This window comes from Bos indicus x Bos taurus, chromosome 6, assembly GCF_003369695.1.
Source record: "Bos indicus x Bos taurus breed Angus x Brahman F1 hybrid chromosome 6, Bos_hybrid_MaternalHap_v2.0, whole genome shotgun sequence".
Lineage (NCBI taxonomy): Eukaryota > Metazoa > Chordata > Mammalia > Artiodactyla > Bovidae > Bos > Bos indicus x Bos taurus.
Window position 1 is genome coordinate 46,545,717 of NC_040081.1, and position 17,719 is coordinate 46,563,435.

A 17,719-nucleotide genomic window follows, 5' to 3' on the forward strand; every position below is an offset into this window, starting at 1 on the left:
GGAGGGACTGATGTTGATGCTGAAACGCCAGTACTTGGGCCACCTGACGCGAAGAGCTGACTCACTGGAAAAGACCCTGATGCTGGGAAAGATTGCGGGCAGGAGAAGAAGGGGATGACAGAGGATGAGATGGTTGGATGGCATCACTGAGTCAATGGACATGAGTTTGGGTAAACTCCAGGAGTTGGTGATGGACAAGGAGGCCTGGCGTGCTGTGGTTCGTGGGGTCCCAGAGTCAGACACAATTGAGCGACTGAACTGAACTGATACAGCAAATTCCTTGTATGTCTCTTGCTTTATTTCCTGTGTCAGAAGCCACCTTTGCTTATTATTGGTCATTAAATGAGTCTACACTTTGGGTAATAGGGACCTGCAAGCTACAGAAGTTTTGTTATTTGAGGACTGTATATTTTAGGGTGATGTAGCCTCAAGTTATTCAATACCTGAATTAAAGTAGCTGTAAAAACAGGTGTTTAGTATTCAAAATTTCCATAAGTCTCAGACCAGATGGTATCATGGTTAGTTCACAAGCTCAGTGATGTGTAGCTCCGAGCTTTGTGTATCCTCCCATGGTAATATCAAGAGTGAGGAGGTTTGTCCCAGTCTCTCTTTGTTTTATGAGAGAGGAGTCTAGTACCTATTCCCTTGTAAATTATACTTGTAAATTAAGTATATAATATTTCATAAGATAAATACAGTGGTTAATAAACATATGAGAATTTTAACCTCAATAAGATTTTGGGAATGCCTAATTTAATTGTGTTGTTCTTGGGAATTATCAAACACTGCCTTGGTGAATCTAGGTTAACACCTTTCTGCATCAGGATAGGAGTTAAGAGACACTATGAAAATGTCATCAGAAGCTCTGATTGATTTGTTATAATTTTATTTTTTAATATATTCAATATATAGCTTCTAGTCAGTATAAAAAATATACAAGGAAATCATACTCAGTGGACATAATTTTATTAAATATCAGATTTATTAAATGTAAGCTGCTTTTTTTTATTAAGGATAAATATGCCTCATTTTAAGTTATGCCATGGTAGTGCCATAATTTGTGTAATAATTCTAATTGTTGACAGTTTGGGTATCTTCAAATTTTTATTATTGGTAACAATATTACAATGAAAGTTCTTACCTTTCCTGAAAAGTGGAAATTTTGGTATAAAAGCAATTACCATTTAACATTTTAATTGTTTTGCTAAAATTATCCTCTAAAAAGGTTGTACTAGTTTTTACTCTTTTTTAACAGATGTGTGAATGTGCCATTTCCTTTGTGTCCTGTAGACTGTGTTTTTTTCCAGCCAGTAGCTTTATTGAGGTAAAGTTGACCTATCATAAATTGCGTGTATTTTCCCATGTAGTTTCATTTCCAGCAATCTTTATTCCTTTATAAAGATTTTGATTTTCAGCTGGTTACATTTTTCTTCTGCTTATAGGGCTTTAAAAACATTTCTGATGGTACAGGAACAAGCTCTTTTGGTATTTGTATATATGAAAATGTTTTTATTTTGCCTTTATTTTTGAAAGATGCTTTTGCTAGGTGAGAATTTTAGGTTAAGAGTTTTTTTTTTTCCCTCCTTATTTCAAATATGCTGCTGAAGTGGTCTCTGGATTCTTTGTGTCTGATGAAAAATCTGCTGTCCTCCTTTTCTCTGTCCCCCAGTTGTACTTAATGTGCCCTTTTTTCCCTCCTCTGGTTGCTTTTAAGATACTCTGTTTATCCCTGATTTTAAGCTAGTTGACCATGATATGGATTGGTGTAGTTTGTGTCTCTTGTCTTGAGGTTCACTGATCTTATGGAATGTGTAGGTTCATAGTATTAGTAAGAATTGGAACAATTATGACCATCATTTCTTCAAATAAACTTTTTTGTTCTTCCTTCTTGGCTCCTTGGAGACTCCAGTTATACCTGAGTTATAGCTGCTTGAGGTGGGCCCACAGCTCATTATCCAGTTTGGGTAGTTTCTGATGCTTATTGTTAAAAGTTTGCTGATATTAGTCTGTCATGTTTAATCTATCATTAATTTCATTTAGTGTGAGATTTTTCATTTCCTTCATTATAGTTTTAATGTTTAGAATTTTGATTTGGGCCTTTAAAAAAGAACTTTAATTTTTCATGTCTCCATTAATGTGTTTAATATTTACCCTAACTTTGAATATCTAGAATACATCTGAAATGACTATTTTAATATCTTTGTTTACTAATTCTCCCTGCCATGTTTGGATTGGTTTTGATTGACTTTTATCCTAATTTGGGTTTTAATTTTCTGTATCTTTGCATGCCTGGTAGTTATTATTAGATGCTAGACATTGTAGATTTTACCTTTTTGGATCTGAGTATTCCTATTTATGGGCTTCTCTGGTGGCTCAGACAGTAAAGAATCTGCCTGCAGTGAGGGAGACCTGGGTTCATTCCCTGGGTGGGGAAGATCCCTTGGAGAAGGGAACGGCAATCCACTCCAGTATTCTTGCCTGAAGGATTCCATGGGCAGAGGAGCCTGGCGAGCTACAGTCCATGGGTTACAAAGAGTCAGACCTGACTGAGCTACTAACACTTAACGCTGCTTCTGTTTATTCCTGTAAAAGTTCTTAAGCTTTGTTCTAGGTCAGGTTGAAATTACTTGGAAACAGTTTAATCTCTTTGGCTGGCACTTTTAAGCTTCTTTCCAATGAATATTCAGTACTGATTTCCTTTAGGATTAACTGGTTTGGTCTCCTTGCAGTCCAAGGGACTCCCTAGAGTCTTCTCCAGTACCACAGTTCCTACTGTTCATGGGGTTCTTGAGACAAGAATACTGAAGTGGTTTGCCATTCTCTTCTCCAGTGGACCATGTTCTGTCAGAACTCTCCACCATGACCCCATCTGTCTTGGGTGGCCCTACACGGTATGGCTCACAGTTTCATTGAGTTAGACAAGGCTGTGGTCCATGTGATCAGTTTGATTAGTTTTCTTTCATTGTGGTTTTCATTCTGTCTGCCTTCCCACTGATAAGAGGCTTATGGAAGCTTCCTGATGGGAGAGACTGATGTGAGGGAAACTGGGTCTTGTTCTGATGGGCGGGGCCACGCTCAGTAAATCTTTAATCCGATTAAAGATTGAGATGGTTGGATGGCATCACCACTCATGGACATGAGTTTGAGCAAGCTCCGGGAGTTGGTGATGGACAGGGAAGCCTGGCGTGCTGCAGTCCATGGGGTTGCAAAGAGTTGGACACAGCTGAGTGACTAAACTATAAGCTTTAGACAGGACCAATGTGGTGTTTAGTCTAGGGTTAATATTTCCCAGTACTGAGGCACTCTTAGTATTCTGTGTGGTGACTCACATATTATGGTTTTCTACTCTGTCTTGTTGGAACAAGCACCATTCCTTGCCCTGCATAATCTTTAGGGATTGTTTTCTCTGGTTCTTTTGCATGTCTTTTTTCCTTGCATGCCTGAGCTGATTAGTAGTCAGCTAGAGACTCAAGGCACTCCTTTGAGATGTCCAGGCTTCTCTCCTCTGTGCAGCTCACTCTTCTCTGGTACTTAGAGCCCATATTCTCTAGCTTCCCTTAGTCTCCCCAACTTTCTACTTCCATCTCTTCAACTCAGAACTGCTAGTCTCTGCCTGGGTTCTCTCTTCCTGTACCTTTTCCTGGAAGTTCTCTCCAGGAACTAATTTAGGGCAACCATAAGGTGTACTTTGTTTCTTGTCTCTCAGAGATCACTGTACTTTGTTGCCTAATGTTCAGTGTCCTGAAAGCTGTTGTTCCTTATGTTTTGTCTTATTTTTTAGTTGTTTGGGGAGAGGATGGTAAATCTGATCTGTATAATTTCATCTTGGCTGGAAATACAAATTCTGACTTACTAAGTTTTAGCCAATAAAAACAGAATAAGATTTTTTGTTTGTTACATCTTGAATGCTTATCACTACTTAAAGTGAAATTCACATATTTATGTTAAATTTGAATGACTGGCCTTACGTATTACTGATTTTATGCTGATTGTATAGAAGTTTAATTTTTGTGGTCTTATGACCACACAGATTCATGGATGACAGAAAGATGTGTAAGTAGCTTTTTGGGTGTTCAGAGTTCTGGAATCTGAGACCACATCCTAATGGTAGATATTGACAGAAGAAATGAAGGCCAAGACTTGGCTTTGGTGATCTAGTTGCCACGAAACCTATCTGTTTTAGGTAAAAGCAATAAGTTTTCACCATATATTTGTAAAGCTGTCCTCTTTTCTTTTTTAAGTCATTATAATTTGTGAAATAATTTTTACCTTTTATTTCCTAAATGAGGATCCAAAAGGTAAGTCATTTGGACCCTATCTTAGTGTTCTTTTAAATGATAGTACAATGCCTTTTCTTTTTTTTAAACTAGTGGACAGACTGATAGAATCATGCATAAATAATTTCGTTAGAGATTTTTGGATTATAATCAATAATAATACTGAAGAGTAACCAAGATACAGGTCATGCATTGGTTTTTGTAAAACAAATGGCAGGCCAACTTCACTCACAAAAACATTGAGTTTCACAAGTTTCTTTGTAAATTACTTGTTTGGCTCTGTCCGCCTGTCATTTCTCTATTAACTGATCAGTCAGTTGCACCTGTATCACAAATAATGGTTAAGTTCTACAATTACTTAAAAAAGGCTGTGATCTAGGTTAGATGGTGTTGACAGTAATTGTGCAGCTCAATTGAACCCTGGAGTTGTTCAGAGAACAAAATCCTAAGGAGGTCACTGTTGGATTTACTGTAGGTAAACTGGGGATTGATGGGTAGATTTTTGATGTTGGAAACTTGGAATGGGATTAAGGGCTGAAGTGGTTCTATAGCAATACTGCAGGGAGTTACTGTGGTGGGAGGTGGAGCCAAAGTGTGAAGTTACGCTTGTGTAAAATGGAGACTCTTTTCTAGGTCAGCTTGCAGTTTTCATTAGCATAGAATTTAAATTTTTGAATTTAGGATCTGAAGAAATTTTTTCAGATGTTACATAATTTACCTTTAAAAAAAATTCTTAGTTGCATGACGACATGTTCCACTTCGCCTGTATTCTCTTGTGTACTTTATGTCAGTGTCATCAACCATCTTAGATAATAAGATCAGTTTTTAAAACAGGTTCTGTCTTCAGTACTATAAATGGCTGACATTGTTGAGTGTTTACTATATGCCAGGTACTGTTCTTTGCACTTCATATGAAATAAATTAATTTCACAACCCTTTGATACATGACTTTTATTACCATTTGCTGATGAGAAAGCAAGAGCACAGAGGATAAAGTAACTTACTGAGGTCAAATGACAAATGGTAGATTTGGGATACCTGCGTGCTCTGGGGACCCAGGGTGTGCTGTCATCCACTGTGCTGTTTGCTTTAACAGTTTTGGGAAGAGGAGAGAAACATAGGCAGCTCATGCTTAATTAGCATGAAGGGAAAGGCTACCCACTCCAGTATTCTGGCCTGGAGAATTCCATGGACTGTATAGTCCATGGGGTCGCAAAGAGTTGGACATGATTGAGCAACCTTCACTTTCTGAGACATTATTCTAAGCTATTTTAATATTATTTTCAAGACAGGAAGACCCTGGAATTTTTTTTTCAAGGAATGATTCTGCTTTGACTGACACATATCAGACCTTGGACACTGTTGTTTTCTTGACAGGTGTCATTTGGGGAAGTCTCTGCTTACATTGTTATGAAAAAACTGTGGTTTTCCTCTTCACCTCTAGGTTGTATGTTTTGTTTCAGTATGTCTGAGATGGCACTTTAAAAGTACTGGGCTTGGATAGAAGGTGGGAGGGAGGTTCAAAAGGGAGGGGGTGTATGTATACCTATGGCTAGTTCATGTTGATGTATGGCAGAAACCAACACAACATTGTAAAGCAATTATCCTTCAATTAAAAATAAACAAATAGCATTGGGCAGTCTTTTCCTCATAAATGTCCGAATTCCTCAAAATCCTAACATATAGTCAGGATGAAACTCATTTATTTAAGCTTTAAACAACAGTAATAACATTGACATATAAAAACCAGTCATTTTGGGTCAGAAATATTTTTATTGTCTAATACTTCTGTGTACTATGAATGCCTTTTTAATTTATTCATTTTCATGGCTGTATATAATGGGCAGTTTTGTTTTCCTCACTGTATAGAGGAGAAATTTGAGATCAAAGAGAATATAAGTAGTAGAGCCAGATTTTGAATATAGTCTGCCAACTTCGAGAGTCTTGAGTGCTTAACTGTGATGGTAAATCACCTCTCCTGGGGTTTGAGGCCTTTAAGTGGTGCATTTAAAAATAAAAGAGAAAACACAGATCTGTCATTGTATGTCATAGAAATCAGGGCCAGAGCTGTGTAGCCCAGGCCTCCTGAGACACTAAGGCAGTCCTGGCACTATTTCTTTCTGTCTCTGTGTTCAGTCCTGTCTCTTTCATCATTTTCTTTCTCTCTCTGCATTTTGGCTTCCTCCTTTCTCCTTACCACCTGGCTCACCTTGACTGTTCCTAAAATGATACCTTCAACACAAGTGTCTTTACCACCTTGAATATGCAGACCCTTGGCCAAGTGACTCAGCTTTTCATGATCAGATTTATAGTTTGTCGTGAGATAGAATTCTGTCGTTCTGGTCAGGCTCTGGATTATTTTCTTCAGGGCCAAGCGTCCATCCTTCGATCACCTATCTGTGGTGGGGCTGATAGGCTGAAGGACAAGTGAGTGGACAGGATAGTCAAGGATCTGTCTACACGACCACTGGTAGGTAGTTCTTAGGGAAAGATTAGTACCCCAGAATATGTCTATACTAGTACATATTGGATTTTATTAAAGCAGTATCATAAAACTAACTACACATATATAAATATCAATACAGATGCAATAAACACATCATAAAAATTAAATGAAGCGATAAAAAGTAAAACAACTTCACAAATACAAATATAAAATGCAAAATAATATATATGTTATAGGTACAAGTTTTTTAAAAGATGACTTCCTTTTAGGTTGTGAAAATCAAGGAAAGATTGAAGAATTGTTCTAAATTGAAGAAGATGAAGGGACATCTGGGGCTTCCCAGGTGGCTCAGTGGTAAAGAATCCACCTGCCAATGCAGGTGACGCAGGATTGGGAAGATCCCCTGAAGGAGGAAAGGGCAACCTAATCCAGAATTCTTGCTTGGAGTTCCCATGGACAGAGGAGCCTGGTGGGCTCCTGTCCATGGAGTTACAAAGAATCTGACTAGACTTAGTTACTAGGTATGATGCAAAGGACATGTGGACTAAATGTAACACATGGTCCTGGATTGAATCCTTTAGCTGCAAAGATTTTCATTGGGACAACAGCACATATGGAATGTGTTCTGTGAATTAGATAGTGCAAAATAGAGAGTGTCAGGATTAATTTCCTAATTTATATGGTCATACCAATACTATATAGGATGAAATCATGTTTATAGGAAAACATGCTGAATTATTCAATGATAATGGGACAACATGCCTACAACTTATTACTAAGTAATTCATTTGGGGGTAGGGGAAAGCTTTTTGTTCTGCAATTTTTGAAAATATTTCAAAATAAAAAGTAAGAAAAGATAACTTCCTGCAACTGCATATATAATTTCTTTAATGGTACATGCTAGAAGAATTTATATAATAGAATCATCTGATAAATGTTTTTGAAAAGAATATTTGAGTCATTTATTTGCTGAGCACTCCTTTATTTGTATTGTCAATGCAGACTTTCCTGAAGTATGTTTACATAATTGGATAGGTTTACCATGAAACTCTACGTTATTTGCTATATGTTATTTGAGGATTTACTTAATAAGATTTCAAATTCCGTTTTCAGATTTCATAATTTACTGGCCTTACTGAATAAGAAGTACCTCCCTGGTGGCTCAATGGTAAAGAATCCGCCTGCTAATGCAGGAGACTTGGGTTCAATCCTTGGGTCTAGAAGATCCCTGGAGTAGGAAATGGCACCCATTCCAGTATTCTTGCCTGCGATATCCCACAGACAGAGGAGCCCGGCAGGCTACAGTCCACGGGATCACAAAAGAGTCAGACACGACTTAGCAACTAAACAACAACATGTATTTTCACTTATTGGTGACTCTTTAAATTTTTTCTTATAGCGTCCCCCATTTCGAAAATATGCAGTTGTCTGTGAAGTTTTAGAAAAGTGTGAATAGTCAGAATTGTCTTCTCCTCTCTAGGATATTGAGGAGTTTATTGAAGCTGTTGGTTTGTAGTATATTTGTTTTATTTTCCAACTTAGTGTCAACATAAAGTAATTCTAAATATAGTACTTTCTCATCATCTTTCGTGATCAAAATGTTGAAGATATATGAAATGTAGAATATACTTTTGTTATATGAGTATACTTTTGTGTTATCCTGAAGGTCATATTTTAAAGCAGAAATATATATATATTAATTTTTGAATTATAATTCTACAGAAAACATAATTCAGTGTTATTTATTCAGTTTTTGCCCAACTTAGGAGCCAGATAGTTTTTTTACTCCAGATAGTTACTTTAAATTTATAAGCTTTTTTAAAAATTGCATTTTGATACCTTTATTTTGTTAAGCACACATTTTGGTAGATATCTATACACTCATTTTAGGCTTTCTAAAATAGTTCAGTATTTGGAATGTCACATCTAGTTTATAGGTGGTAAGTAGCTTTATTTTATGAAGTGTATTGATCCTAAAGCCACTGAACTCTTTTTTTCTGGTTTTTTTCTGGGTTCTCTGTGTTCATTGTGGTAAGAAGAATTTCCTAGGACATTGTTTTTTTAATGTATCACATAAATGAAACACTTGCTATTTGTTCCAACTGACTGGACCATTTCCAAGGCAGGCTTCCTCTCTGCCATGTCAATCATCGTATTTTTCAGTCTAGAATTTCTCTCTAGCTCTTGGATCTCTTCCAAGATAGGGTTTCTGAGCATCTCAGCAGCAGTGATTTTTACAGGTATATTCACAGGATTCTGAAAATGTCAGTCAGAATGAAGTGGGATGGACAGAAATAGGGAAATAGAAATAGACAAGAGAAGTAGAGGCAATGAGGCAGGTCGCTTTAAAAACAACTTTTTTTTTTAAAGGAGCATTTAGAAAAAAAAGAGTAAGGCACTGTTTAGAACAATAGAATATACAAGTGCTAGAGTGGACCTTCTAGAATAGTGCTTTCCAGATTATCTAGATTAGTGTTAACCTGTGGTGAGGGACCAGATTTTTTGTTTCCAATTCATTGTGGATAGGGCCTATCCAGTAAGTCCATTTACCACACGATTGGTTAGGATTCTTTGAACACATTGTCTCATTGCTATAATGGATTCTGAATTCTGAAATTTCTCCATTTCTGTGTGTATTGTATGCAGCTATCAATTTGCTGACTGATGCTAGTCTGCTGACCACATGTTGAGTAGTGATTTTTATTTTCCTAAAACTTTATTTCCTCATTTTACACCCAAGGTTATTTAGCTCAGAAAAGTGAAATGATTTTCTTTATATTGTATAGCTGTTAAATTTTCTTTTGTATTTTCAGTAGAGAACAGTTGTACTCAAAAGCAAACGTTGGCCTTTGGTCGGAAGGCGATATTCACAGTCAGTACATTGTTGTTGTTCATTCTGTCAGTCCTGTCTGACTTTGTGACACCATGGACTGCAGCATGCCAGGCTTCCTTGTCCTTCATTATCTCCTGGAGTGTGCTCAAATTCATGTCCATTGAGTGATGCAGTCCAACCATCTCATCCTCTGTTGCACCCTTCTTTTCTTGCCCTCAGTCATTCCCAGCATCAGGGTCTTTCCCAATGACCCAGGATCTTTTCCTGCTCCTCACATCAGGTTTTCAAAGTATTGGAGCTTCAGTTTTAGCGCCAGTTCTTCCAGTGAATATTCAGGGTTGATTTCCTTTTAGGATTGACTGGTTTGATCTCCTTGCTGTTCAAGGATCTCTCAAGAGTCTTCTCCAGCACCAGAATTCAGAAGGATCAATTCTTTGGCACTCGGCCTTCTTCTTTATGGTCCAACCCTCACAATCATACGTAACTACTGGAAAAACTATAGCTTTGATTATATGGACCTTTGTCAGCAAAGTGGTGTTGCTGCTTTTTAATAGGCTGTCCAGGTTTGTCATAGCTTTTCTTCCAAGGAGCAAGCTTTTTTAAATTTCATGGCTGCAGTCACTGTCTGCCATTATTTTGGAGCCCAGGAAAATAAAATTTGTCCCTGTTTTCACTTTTTCCCCATCTATTTGCCATGAAGTGATGGGACCAGATGACTTGATCTTAGTATTTTGAATGTTGAGTTTTAAGCTAGCCTTTTCACTCTCCTCTTTCACCAAAGTCATAAATATGTGCCTCTGTGGTTTGGGTCTGTAACAGATTTATACTTTCTGCATTATGGATTTCTTAAATAATCTTTTGTATGCCATTATAATTTTAGAATCAGGAAAAAAATCAATAAAGATGCCAAGTAAACAATACCAAACAAGAAAAATCAGAAATATTGAAATAGAAAAAGCATCAGTTCATTTCAGTTGCTCAGTCGTGTCTGGCTTTTTGTGACACCATGAATCACAGCACGCCAGGCCTCCCTGTCTATCACCAACTCCTGGAGTTCATTCAAACTCATGTCCATTGAGTCGGTGATGCCATCCAGCCATCTCATCCTCTGTTGTCCCCTTCTCCTCCTGCCCCCAATCCCTCCCAGCATCTGACTCTTTTCCAATGATCAACTGTTTGCATGAGGTGGCCAAAGTATTGGAGTTTCAGCTTTAGCAGCAGTCCTTCCAGTGAACACCCAGGACTGATCTTCTTTAGGATGGACTGGTGGATCTCCTTGCAGTCCAAGGGACTCTCAAGAGTCTTCTCCAACACCACAGTTCAAAAGCATCAGTTCTTCAGTGCTAAGCTTTCTTCACAGTCCAACTCTCACATCCATACATGACTACTGGAAAAACCATAGCCTTGACTAGACGGACCTTTGTTGGCAGAGTAATGTCTCTGCTTTTTAATATGCTATCTAGGTTGGTCATAACTTTCCTTCCAAGGAGTAAGCGTCTTTTAATTTCATGGCTGCAGTCACCATCTGTAGTGATTTTGGAGCCCAAATAAATAAAGTCTGACACTGTTTCCACTGTTCCCCCATCTATTTGCCATGAAGTGATGGGACAAGATGCTATGATCTTAGCTTTCTGAATGTTGAGCTTTAAGCCAACTTTTCACTCTCCTCTTTCACTTTCATCAAGAGGCTTTTTAGTTCCTCTTCCCTTTCTGCCATAAGGGTGGTGTCATCTGCATATCTGAGGTTACTGATATTTCTCCCGGCAACCTTGATTCCAGCTTGTGCTTCTTCCAGCCCAGCATTTCTCATGATGTACTCTGCATAGAGTTAAATAAGCAGGGTGACAATACACAGCCTTGATGTACTCCTTTTCCTAATTGGAACCAGTCTGTTGTTCCATGTCCAGTTCTGTTGCTTCCTGACCTGCATATAGGTTTCTCAAGAGGCAGGTCAGGTGGTCTGGTATTCCCATCTCTTTCAGAATTTTCCACAGTTTATTGTGATCCATATAGTCAAAGGCTTTGGCATAGTCAATAAAACAGAAATAGATGTTTTTCTGGAACTCTCTTCCTTTTTTCGTGATCCAGCGGATGTTGGCAATTTGATCTCTGGTTCCTCTGCCTTTTCTAAAACCAGCTTGAACATCTGGAAGTTCACGGTTCACGTATTGCTGAAGCCTGGCTTGGAGAATTTTGAGCGTTACTTTACTAGCATGTGACATGAGTGCAGTTGCGTGGTAGTTTGAGCATTCTTTGGCATTGCCTTTCTTTGGGATTGGAATGAAAACTGACCTTTTCCAGTCTGGCCACTGCTGAGTTTTTCCTGGCATATTGAGTGCAGTACTTTCACAGCATCATCTTTCAGGATTTGAAATAGCTCCACTGAAATTCCATCACCTCCACTCGCTTTGTTCATAGTGATGCTTTCTAAGGCCCACTTGACTTCACATTCCAGGATGTCTGGCTCTAGGTCAGTGATCACACCATCGTGATTATCTGGGTAGTGAAGCTCTTTTTTGAACAGTTCTTCTGTGTATTCTTGCCACCTCTTCTTAATATCTTCTGCTTCTGTTAGGTCCATACCATTTCTGTCCTTTATTGAGCCCATCTTTGTATGAAATGTTCCCTTGGTATCTCTGATTTTCTTGAAGAATCTCTACTCTTTCCCATTCTGTTGTTTTCCTCTATTTCTTTGCATTGATCGCTGAAGAAGGCTGTCTTATCTCTCCTTGCTATGCTTTGGAACTCTGCATTCAGATGCTTATATCTTTCCCTTTATCCTTTGCTTTTTGCTTCTCTTCTTTTCACAGCTATTTGTAAGGCCTCCCCAGACAACCATTTTGCTTTTTTGCATTTCTTTTCCATGGGGATGGTCTTGATCCCTGTCTCCTGTACAATGTCACAAACCTCCGTCCATAGTTACATAATAATCTATAAAAACTTTTCTTTTTGCATAGAGTAATGGGTTTATATGTAAAAATGTCAAGGGATGAGGCCTAAAAGATGGTCAGAAACAAGATTAGGAAGCAGTACATAATTCATAAAAATTTGCTTTTTATTTGGTAGACAGTGGAGGGCAATTGAAGAATTTTATATAATGAGGCAATACAGACTAGTTTGGTTTTTAGCGAAGAAAATTTTAGTGTTTTCTTACTATATATTTTAAAGTCAGATTAAGTTATATCCAACCTAGATAGCATATTGAAAAGCAGAGACATTACTTTGCCAACAAAGGTCCGTCTAGTCAAGGCTATGGTTCTTCCTGTGGTCATGTATGGATGTGAGAGTTGGACTGTGAAGAAGGCTGAGCACCAAAGAAATGATGCTTTTGAACTGTGGTGTTGGAGAAGACTCTTGAGAGTCCCTTGACTGCAAGGAGATCCAACCAGTCCATTCTAAAGGAGATCAGCCCTGTGATTTCTTTGGAAGGAATGATGCTGAAGCTGAAACTCCAGTACTTTGGCCACCTCATGCAAAGAGTTGACTTATTGGAAAAGACTCTGATGCTGGGAGGGATTGGGGGCAGGAGGAGAAGGGGATGCCAGAGGATGAGATGGCTGGATGGCATCACTGACTCTATGGACGTGAGTTTGAGTGAACTCCGGGAGTTGGTGATGGACAGGGAGGCCTGGCGTGCTGTGATTCATGGGGTCCCAAAGAGTCAGACACGACTGAGCGACTGAACTGAACTGAACTGAACTTCAGTTTTGTAAAAAAAACTTTAGTTCTAAATGCTGTAATTGAATGTCTTTCAACTAGAAAAAATGAATTAAAATGTAGAAGAACAAAAATACGATGTAGTGATTGAGGCTGTTTACTATCTTATGGAATATCCCTGTCACTAAGTATTTGGTCAGATTGTGGCAGCATATTATACTGTTGAGCATAACCAAACTGCTTGGGCTGGACTCTCAACTCTGGTGTTCTTTTTTCAACATTGGAAAATTACTTAACCTCTTTGGGTCTTGGTTTCTTCTCCTATAAAATAGCGATACTTGATACTTTGCTTATAGAACCATCATAAAGTTAAATAGTTAAAAGACTCTCTGTGTGTATGTGTGTGTTGATGTGACATCTTTATTCTATAACAGATGGCAATATCTGATAAATGTGTGTGCTTAGTCACTCAGTTGTGTCCAATTCTTTGTGACCCCATGGGCTGTAGCCCTCCAGGCTCTTCTCTCCATGGAATTCTCCAGGCAAGAATACTGGAGTGGGTTGCCATGTCCTCCTTCACAGGGGATCTTCCCAACCCAGAGATCAAACCCAGGTCTTCCACCTTGCAGGTGGATTCTTTACCGTTTGAGCCACCAGGCAAGCCTAAGAATATTGGAGTGGGTAGCCTGTCCCTTCTCCAGGGAATCTTCTGGACCTAGGAATCAAACGGGGGTTTCCTGCATTGCAGGCAGGTTCTTTACCAGCTGAGCTACCAGGGAAGCCCACCTGATAAATAATGAGCATTAAATACGTACTTTTAACTGCTGCTGTTGTTGTTACAATTAGAAGATATCTTATTAAATAAATTTGATAAGCATTTGAGAATAATATGAGTGTAAAATACCAAAAATATGCCAGTTGTTATGAGAAAATTACCAACCGCTGGACTTCAAATTTTACTTTTTTCTGTTTATAGAGAAATGCGGAAAACTATTCTATCAATGCTCAGGAGTTTTATTAATGTGTGAGATGATTTGCTTATATTTTTTGTTTTCATTTAAGTATACTTAATATTTTCTCTTTTACAGTTTATCAGAGAAGATATGAAATATAAAGATGCCACTAATAAACACAGCCATCTGCACAGAGAGGATAAGCACATAACTGTTGAGGATTTATGGAAACAGTGGAAAACATCAGAAGGTAAGGCTGTTTTAGTGATCTGGAGCTCTCAGCTGCTTTTCTGCACTGCTCACCCATTTTTAACATACGATTTACAAAAAAAATCCAAATAGTATTTCTGTAAGGATGTTTATATTTTAATAAATAATTGTTCCAGTTTTGGTTTTGAAATATGATTTTCATTTTTCTTAGGATTTAAGGGTCAGCCTGTTTTCAGATAATTTGATACCTTATACTAGAATAAAAAGATAATACATGTCTGAGAGCTTAAAATTTTAGTGTGTTGTTTCATCTATTAAATGGCATTATTATAAAAGGTTTGTCAAATAAACATATGGATCACAAAGTTTTCCTTTTACTTACGGAGGACAGTTCATAAAGTTTTTAGAAGGCACAGAACTTTTAACCTTTTTCTTAAGGAAACTGTTCATGAAGTCATCTAATAGTTGCTTGGTAAAGTGTAATTTATATTTTATTCCTTTTTCTACACTTAAGTCCTCAAACTGTCTTATGGATAGTAATTGTTTAGGGCAGAAAAGATGTGTGACATAAAATTTCAACTAGATCTCGAGTATTGGAAAGCTACTTAAAAAAAAAGTCTTCCAAGTTTTTGGTTTTTTTTTGGTAACAGAGTTCAATAAAATGTCTTTTTTCTAATGTTTCTATTCACTTATCAAATCACAATTATATTGTAGTTTATATTTTTCTCAAGTTTGAATGGTGAAATGAAATTAAAAAGAAGCTAGGACAGAGTGCCAAGTAGGAATATGAAGCAATTATGAAGCTTACTAGACTGTCAGTGATAGCATTTGGAAATCAGAAAATACAAGAAACTATTTCCATCAGTGCTTCATATTTTTATTCATGCTTAAGATTTGCTAACATTTTTGTTTTCATTTTTTAAAAATAATTCTGATGAAATACTCTGGGAAGAAGAAAATGAAAGAAGGGAAAAAATACTGTTGACCTCAATGAAAGATACATAGATTAAAAAAAAAAACCAGTTTGTCTCCATTCCCCTTCCCCATACGATTTAAAGTAATACAAACTTGAGTAGGAATAGGAATGAAAGTGAAAGTGTTAGTTGCTGAGTTGTGTCTTACTCTCTGCAACCCCATGGACTGTAGCCCACCAGGCTCCTCTGTCCATGGAATTCTCCAGGCAAGAATATTGGAGTGGGTTGCCATTCCCTTCTCCAGGGTATCTTCTTGACCCAAGGTTGAACCCAGGTCTTCTGCATTGCAGGAGGATTTTTTTTTTTTTTTTTACTATCTGAGCCACCAGGAAGGAATAAATGAGTATAAATTTCATGGGCAAAAGTGCTAGAATGGTCAAACTCAGTAAGATTTACTCAATTTATATGAGATATCTCAGTAGTACATAGATATTAGTAAATATTAGTAAATGGACTTGGTGATCCATTATGGAGTTGATTGCTACTAATATCTTTTAGATTTGGAGTTTGTGATAAGTTGAATGGAGCCCACTTAACTATGTTTGAAGGAAGGAAAAAAAAGACTTGACCACTTCTCACCACCTGTTGTGCTCTCACCATGGTTCAGCCCCCATCTCTTTCCTAGATATCACGGTAATTTTCTGATAATGGTGGAGGGTCCTTAAGCATCTCCCTGTGGATGCTTGTGTTCTGTGGTAGTCTGTGCTTCACTTGTAGAGTAATCTATTTACCATATAAATCAGATTTGCTCAATATCCTGTAATGACTCGGTCAGTTCATTTCAGTTGCTCAGTCGCACGACCCCATGGACCGCAGCACAACAGGCTTCCCTGTCCATCACCAACTCCTGGAGCCTACTCAAACTCATGTCCATCGCATTGGTGAAGCCATCCAACCGTTTCATCCTCTGTCATCCCCTTCTCCTCCCACCTTCAGTCTTTCTCTGCATCAGGTTCTTTTCCAGTGAGTCAGTTCTTTGCATCAGGTGGCCAAAGTATCGGAGTTTCAGCTTCCACATCAGTCCTTCGAATGAATATTCAGAACTCATTTCCTTTAGGATGGACTGGTTGGATCTCCTTGCAGTCCAAGGGACTCTCAAGAGTCTTCTCCAACACCACAGTTTAAAAGCATCAGTTCTTTGGCACTCAGCTTTCTTTATAGTTCAACTCTCATACATGACTACTGGAAAAACCATAGCCTTGACTAGACGGATCTTTGTTGGTAAAGTAATGTCTCTGCTTTTTAATATGCTGTCTAGGTTGGTTATACCTTTTCTTCCAAGGAACAAGCATCTTTTAATTTTATGGCTGCAGTCACCATCTCCAGTGATTTTGGAGCCCCCAAAAATAACATCTCTCACTGTTTCCACTGTTTCCCCATCTATTTGCCAGGAAGTGATGGGACCAGATGCCATGATCTTTGTTTTCTGAATGTTGAGCTTTAAGCCAACTTTTTCACTCTCCTCTTTCACTTTCATCAAGAGGCTCTTTAGCTCCTCTTCACTTTCTGCCGTAAGGGTGGTGTCATCTGCATATTTGAGGTTATTGATATTTCTCCCGGCAATCTTGATTCCAGCTTGTGTTTCATCCAGCCTGGCATTTCACGTGATGTACTCTTCAGATAAGTTAAATAAGCAGGGTGACAATATACAGCCTTGATGTACTCCTTTTCCTATTTGGAACCAGTCTGTTGTTCCATGTCCAGTTCTAACTGTTGCTTCTTGACCTGCGTACAGATTTCTCAGGAGGCAGGTCAGATGGTCTGGTATTCCCATCTGTTTCAGAATTTTCCACAGTTTGTTGTGATCCACACAGTCAGACTTTGGCATAGTCAATAAAGCAGAAGTAGATGTTTTTCTGGAACTCTCTTGCTTTTTTTATGATCTAACAGATGTTGGCAATTTGATCTCTGGTTCCTCTGCCTTTTCTAAATCCAGCTTGAACATCTGGATGTTCATGGTTTACATACTGTTGAAGTCTGACTTGGAGAGTTTTGAGCATTACTTTGCTAGTGTGTGAGATGAGTGCAAATGTGTGGTAGTTTGAACATTCTTTGGCATTGTCTTTCTTTGGGATTGGTATGACAACTGACCTTTTCCAGTCCTGTGGCCACTGCTGAGTTTTCCAGATTTGCTGGCATATTGAGTGCAGCACTTTCACAGCATCATCTTTTAGGATTCAAAAGAGCTCAACTGGAATTCCATCACCACCACTAGCTTTGTTCGTAGTGATGCTTCCTAAGGCCCACTTGACCTCACATTCCAGGATGTCTGGCTCTAGGTGAGTGATCACACCATTGTGGTTATCTGGGTCATGAAGATCTTTTTTGTATAGTTTTTCTGTGTATTCTTGTCAACTCTTCTTAATATC

The 17,719-nt window shown here is 38.2% G+C and overlaps 1 protein-coding gene across 2 annotated transcripts in view; it reads left to right on the plus strand.

Moving 5' to 3' along the window:
• Nucleotides 1-17,719, plus strand: part of STIM2 (stromal interaction molecule 2) — a 182,433-nt gene that overhangs the window by 103,985 nt on the left and 60,729 nt on the right. For both annotated transcript variants that reach the window (XM_027544221.1, XM_027544220.1), the window contains exon 3: nucleotides 14,302-14,416. In XM_027544221.1, the coding sequence (XP_027400022.1) occupies nucleotides 14,302-14,416 (115 nt within the window). The remainder of the gene's footprint in view (nucleotides 1-14,301; nucleotides 14,417-17,719) is intronic.